The 6,794-nt window shown below is 33.6% G+C and overlaps 1 protein-coding gene across 2 annotated transcripts; it reads right to left on the bottom strand.

Moving 5' to 3' along the window:
- Window positions 1-680: 680 nt before the first annotated feature.
- On the bottom strand, window positions 681-5,034 carry AT-IE (histidine biosynthesis bifunctional protein (HISIE)). 2 transcript variants are annotated; one of them, XM_085728092.1, is made up of 7 exons: window positions 4,952-5,034; window positions 4,525-4,582; window positions 3,470-3,651; window positions 1,950-2,195; window positions 1,736-1,831; window positions 1,493-1,641; window positions 681-1,241 (listed from the first exon to the last, which is right to left on the bottom strand). In XM_085728092.1, the coding sequence occupies exons 3-7, from the start codon at window positions 3,611-3,613 to the stop codon at window positions 1,025-1,027; spliced, it is 852 nt and encodes a 283-aa protein (XP_085584218.1). In that variant the 5' UTR covers window positions 3,614-3,651; window positions 4,525-4,582; window positions 4,952-5,034; the 3' UTR covers window positions 681-1,024. The 2 variants fall into 2 exon arrangements, with proteins under 2 accessions (XP_085584218.1, XP_085584217.1); XM_085728091.1 differs by lacking the exon at window positions 4,525-4,582.
- Between the last annotated feature and the right edge of the window lie 1,760 nt (window positions 5,035-6,794).

Here is a 6,794-nt window from a genome sequence, read left to right as displayed (position 1 = left end):
AAGCAAGCTTAGTTTAACAATGAGTCTACAAAGCAAGCAAATGATCCTAATTCTCGGAATGCTTATGCTGATTTCATTAGCAACTGCCAAAGACGTTGGCCGAAAACCCAATCTCGTACAATGTCTTGGCAAATGTGGGGATGATGTTCTTTCTTGTGTCACTGGCTGTTACAGTAGGAAAGTTGATAATTTCTTGGGTTGTGCCTTGAATTGTGAAGGAGCTGATGCACTGTGCATGACCAGTTGCGCGAGTAGCCTTATGCCTCCATTTGCTCGTCCGGTTCCACTGCCATAATTTGCTCCCCTCTGCTTCTGTTATGATCTATCTATCTATCTATACATCTTTCTAATATATTAAAGAATAATTTCAGTGAAAGTTGTTGAATCATTCATAACGCTGATGTAAGTATCTGGTGCCTTGCTTGGCCATTGTAATTTGCCTTCAGGCATTTAATAATTGTATTATGGCAATAAAAAAAATAGTTAATGTTGATGTACTTCCTTTTTATAAGAATAAGAATGTGTGTGTAACCAATGTCTTAATGACACTGACAAAAACAAAATCAATATGATTGTTTAAAAACAACATTTAATACATTTTTAACTTCAAATACTACACCTTTCAATAATAAAAAAAACCATTTAAAATATTTTAACCAATTTCTTGATAATTATTTCTGTTTTCACCATAATAAATAGTTATTATAATATTATTTGGTGCTTATTCAACAAAAATCACATGGTATTCACAAAATTCTTGTGATGATAGTATGGAATCAAACAAGAGTCAAAAGCTAAAATCAATAAATTGACCACATTACAAGAGGATACGAGTTCCAAATATCTAAGTTGGACAAATGATGACTAACATGACAGAGAATAAAAACTCGGGGTACTACAGATTCGCAGTTTGCTATATGTGCTAGAGTTACCCCTATTCATGGTAACAACTCGTCTTGTACATCTGGCTATGACACCAGAAACTAAATATGTTGCTTGAAATATTAGACTTGACAAAGAACATTCATTGTTCCACCGATTTCTGGGTTGTGCGACTTCTCTTTTCCTCAATACCAGACTTGGAAAATCGCTGCCTCAGAACCTGCAAAACTTCTTCTACTTTGACATCCTTTAGTGCCAACAGAACCATGGCATGATAGAGTACATCAGCCATCTCTGAAGCAGTGCGTGACTTGTCCTCATTATTCTCTAGTGTTTCACACAACTCATTTGCCTCTTCTCTGCAAGTAGAAAGATACAGTTACAATCTGAAGTCATAGTGAGACGTGTTAAATATAAATAATCCATCTGTTTTCTTCAATCATCTATATTATTAAAATAAAATTAATGTTTCATGGAAATGCTTTTTTAAACAAAGGCAACTTTATAGCAACAAGGCTTTGCATTGACTGAAAACCATGAAGAATATGATTTTTGGGGTGGAAAAAAGGGACTTCTTTTAATCAAACTCAGTAGAATAAAAACACCCAACCTGATTTTAGAGCACAGCAACTTATCATTAAGCAATAACCGCTTTGTCCATGAAGGCTTTCCGTTTTCTTCTACTACCTCTGCCTTGCGCTGGGATATTGTTGACTCTAATGCATACAGAGATGTCAATGCCAATTTGTTTCCTTCAACCTGTAGCAGATACCAAACCAATTTAAATGTTGCTGGCCTTTCTCTACAGGAAAACAGGACAATAAAATGCCTGTTTTAATTGATTGAAGCTAACCTCTTCTTCTTTCAACAAGTCAAAGACTGGTGTATAGTAGCATGTTTCTGCCCCTGTGTGGCAGGTAGGCCCATCAGGTTTCCCAAGGTATATTATCTAAGTTGTTATCAAGGAATAAGAAAAAGTGCTTAATATTCCACATGATACAAAGAATAACAAAAAAGCAGAAAATGTAAATAAAAAGTCAATGCAGAAAAACGGCAAGAGCTTTTACAGAATCACGGTCACAATCAAGAAAGACATCATGGACATTGATGAAATTATTGGAGGTCTCTCCTTTGGTCCACAACGATGACCGTGACCGACTATAGAATGTGGCCTTCCGAGAAGATATGGTTGTAGCCACGGCTTCTCTATTTGCAAAGCCTTGCATCAGTATTGCCCCTGTGTCAACATTCTGAGCTATTGCCACAGCCAAACCTTTATCATCCCATTTTACACCGTCCAACAGTGAGTCTACCTGACAAAAGTTTAGCTTTTTAATGTGAAACAGAAAACAAGGATTTATATCATCAAAAAGACACCAAAAGAGAGAAGGAATGTAACAACAAATGCCATGGCATTTCATAAGCAATCAAAGAATGAACTAATGAACTTTCTTGCGAGTATTATTAACAGCATATTTACGGTCACTCTAAAAATGTAAAAGAATTTGAGGACTTGATGCCACAAAACTAAATGGTTGCCCCATTTGAACTAAGAAATACAAACTGGACTTGCATGAGGTTATTATCACAATTTCAATAGGAAATTTAACAACTAAAACAGCACCAAGGCTCAGAAGATACTAGAAGGCAACAATGATAAAGTTGCTAAATAAAAATCGATTTATTCGAGACAAAAAAGAATTATTAGTATGTACTTCTGATCTACCACATTATCAGTATCATGATGAATGGGGAAAAGCTACAAGTTGATTCTCAATCATGTGATCAACTCCATTTACAAATAAGCATGACTTCTGTCATAGATATTTATGCAACCAATAATTTTTCAAAGCAAGAGCAAAAATGATGCTTATACCCGATACTTCTACACAGTCAAATTGACAATAAAATGGAATGCAGAATCAAATTGCATGTTCACTGCCACTACATAACTTACAATAGGAAATCCTAGACCTAATACATCTGGAAGAAATAGTAAAAAAGTAGCAATTCCCCTATGTTAGCATGCTTTGGTGTTTAAATGACCTTGTCTATCTATAAAATAACAATATTTCTCAGATAGGAACGTCTATAAGCAGGATGGTGGAGGTCACATGTTAGGCAGTCTATACAATTATATTCATGAACCAGGTTCCTCATTTATTTATTTTTTAAACAAAAACATTACACATATAAAACCGTACTATATATGTCAAGGACGCAGAGACAAATTCCAACAAGAAAACTGTCATTTAACGTCAAGCCCAAATGTCACCGTAAGGAGTTGTCACTGTAATTGGACAATAAAAAAAGATGGTCCCTTTGTTTTGTTTAGTTTGATTTTTTGCTGATAATTATAAAAATATCAATTCATTTTCATTTTGTTTTGCGTGTTCAAAATTTTGTGAATGAAATTGTAAGAAAAGTAAAAACATATCAACTGAAAATGAAGGCAAAAAACAAACCACACGTCCCTTTATTTTCTCAAGGGCTCTCATTGGCCGTTGTCTGAATAACATGCTAATCAAAAGCAACCAATTGTCCAAATATAAGAAAGAAACTAGTTAGATAGTTGACATGGAAATACCTTGGGGTCAGATGTGTGCATAGAAGCAAAAGCCAAGTGGTTGGTCCTGTAACCGCATCTGGGATAGCCATGGCTGGAAAACGAGAGATTGCACTTCTGGAAACCTCTGGCGGATTGAAGCATGTGAACGTTGGAAATAGCCATTGAATTGAAACGCCTCTTAGAGCCACTTGACTTTGCAACTGTAAAGAAACAATGTTTTGTTAAGAATCAACTCACAGAACCTCAATATGAGCTGAGCCACCCTTCTTGACAGTAGCCCATATGGTAAAAAAGTTCACAGGGACAAAAGGTCAATAAACGGTGTGCATTAAGGCTGGCCCATAGGCCTTACGTTATCAAAAAACATTTTAAATGGGATTGCCTAGCCCACTCTATGGTTCAATCAAACTTTATTAACAAGTAATTTTTTTTTCAATAAAAATATTATGAATATATTCATTCCAACATCAAATCATGAGATTGTGCTGCAAGCTATCCACGAGTAGCACTTAGGTGACATAGCTTTTGGTGACATTGTTCCTATCTCTCTCTCAATCAATTATTCTCTCTCATCTAAAAAATTTATTTTAATCATTCATCTATCATTCTCTCTCATCTAAAATGCACTAATGTCACCAAAAAACTATGTCACCCAAGTGAAATCGGCTATCTACATACTATCATTCTATGACCAAAGCTCTTTGATCTAAGGGACAGCATACGAATTTCATTTTAATGTCCAGTTGCCCTTGCTGCACTTTCACTCCCATTGTTTATATCTTCTTATTCCTATCTCTCTAACCATAACTAACTAACGCTGTGGGTCTCCAAACAGTATGATGCCGACAAAAATTGCTTATGTTATGGTTTTAATGACAGAATTTCAGCAGTGAAGTCGCATACAATATAGTGAATTCTAGTCAACTCTTTCAGTAATGTAGAGGGGGATTTGTCTTAATCTTTTCATCAAACCAATAAGAATGCCTTATATAAACCAATGTTGTTAAATAGTGGCGATATAGAGCTATAAAATTCCGGTGATACGCTATTTAGTACAAAATATTGTGAAGTACCAGCTATGGTGGCGCTATAGCACTGTTGTGTAGCGGAATTTGCCTAAACTGCTATTTTCTGCGATCCGCAATTACAACATTGTTATAAGCTAAAAAACCATGTCAAATGTTCATTTTTTATTCCTGACAATAGTTGTCCTCAACAAAATGCATAAACTTTGAACAAAGATGATAAATAAATATAAGACAATTAGTATTTTCTAAAACACAAAACCAAGAAGAATCCAGCTTAATGACATTAGCATTTCAGCATTCCAATTCAGACTTAATTAAAAAAAATAAAAAAATTGTAGCAATTGAATAATTTCATCAAATATATGGCGTGCAAGTCATAAATGTGGTCAAAACGCGAATTTGAAAACAAAAGGAAGTGATGCAATTAGTTAGTAAATGAACAGTGATGATGAGTTGTGAGATTTATGCATACCTGAATGAATAGCAGCGATGAAGGGAAGATGTGAAATTGGGGTTGTAAGGAAGAAGAGTTGAGTTGGGTTAGAAAGTGAAGATGGAGAAAGACAGGTGAAAAAGTTACGTTCTATATAGGCTTTGTTAAATTGGAATGATATCTATCATATTAAATGATATGGATTTTTTTTTGTATGATCTTCAAACATTTTCGCAAATGATGTTAGATTTAAGGGGAATTAGTCACTTTAGTTTCTCAATGGAAATGAGTCGTCACTTTAGTCCTTGAATGCAGATAAATTGCAAAATAGTCCATGAATGTAACTCTGTTAGTCAATTTAGTCTCTGAATGCAGACTCCGCTAGTCAATTTAGTCGCTGAATGTAGACTCCGTTAGTCACTTTAGTCCCTAAATCGACCAATCAGAGTCTACATTCAGGGACTGTTATGCAATTTCTCTGCATTCAGGGACTAAAGTGACTACTTCTTTCCCATTCAGGGACTAAAGTGACTGATTCCCCTAGATTTAATCATCTAATTAATAAAGTTAAAAATTATATTTTTAAGGAAGAAAAACTTTTTTTTTTAAGAAAATGACGAAAAAACTTATTTAATATTAAATTTATATAATACTTTTATTTTCTTATAATAGGATTTTTTTTTTTGAAAGCGTGTGTATATATTTATTGGTACAAGAAAGAAAGTGTGTATGTCTGTGTATTTACTTTACCCTATTTGTTATTGGATTTTACTTACATCTCAATTGAACTTCGGAACTAAAGTCTGTTTTCCTTAAAAACTAGAGGATAAATACAAAAAATTACCTTTACCTAGTAACGCATGGCTTAAATGAAATGAAATTATAATTTTTAGTTAAATAAGGTCCTTAGTTTGAACATCTAAAAGGAATTTGTTGTTCGTTTGAATCCCACATGATTCCATGGATTGTTCAAGGAGAATACTTTGATTTAAAAAATAATAATTAAACAAACTTTTTAAGTGCTTCTCTAAAAGAACCTTTTTAAGTGCTAATGTTAATCGGAATAAAACAGTTGAGTGATTAGGTGATTTTTTTTTTTTTTACCCTTTGTTCTAAGGATATATGGATTATGGACATAATAATTCAAAGTTCGGATGAGAAGTAAATAAAGTCTGGTCAAAAATTGTTCTATCCATTAATCAAACTTGGGATCTTCCGAATAATTAGTCCTAGAGGGAGCTCATTAACAACTTGAGCCTAATTGTGTGGTTAGTGATTATATCAACTTGCTAATTTATTTTATTGAATGAGAATAATTTGGCCAGATCCATGTGAGTTTTTTATTTTAGATTGCAACATGGTCGAAGCCTAAAAAAACTACAAATAAATTAAGTGAAGAGACAAATTTATTACTCCAACAAAACAACATTAAAAAATCTAGATTCATGTCTTGTGCTAATATGTCTATGACTAAAGTGAATAAAATTGTTTCTATTGTTCATTTTACTCATCATTCTCAATCAGGCAAGTACCATGGTTTTCCATGCTATCTGGTAGGAAGATTTGATGGTTCTAAGACCAAACTCCTTAGTCGAGCGAGCAAGTCTTGCATAGGCACAAGTCTAAATCAAATTTATTTGGGCGCACATACATAAATAATAAAATTTAAAAGAAAAATAATATTAAGTGATGTGACTTAATTATTTCTCTTTTAAATTTTATTATTTATGTGTGTCTAATTTTTTTTATTTAGGGTTGTGTTCAACTAAATATTTCTCTAGTCGAGCAAGGAGTTTGACATTGACCCAATCTAAACATGTATTGGAAAATGATTTGCTTACAACAACTCAATAATTAAACCATAGAGCGAATGTTGTGGAAT

This window comes from Medicago sativa, chromosome 7, assembly GCF_051527215.1.
Source record: "Medicago sativa cultivar Bolivia chromosome 7, Bolivia_mono, whole genome shotgun sequence".
NCBI classification, from domain to species: Eukaryota; Viridiplantae; Streptophyta; class Magnoliopsida; order Fabales; family Fabaceae; genus Medicago; species Medicago sativa.
The sequence above is the reverse complement of the archived record's forward strand: the minus strand, read 5'-3'. Positions and strand labels throughout refer to the sequence as shown.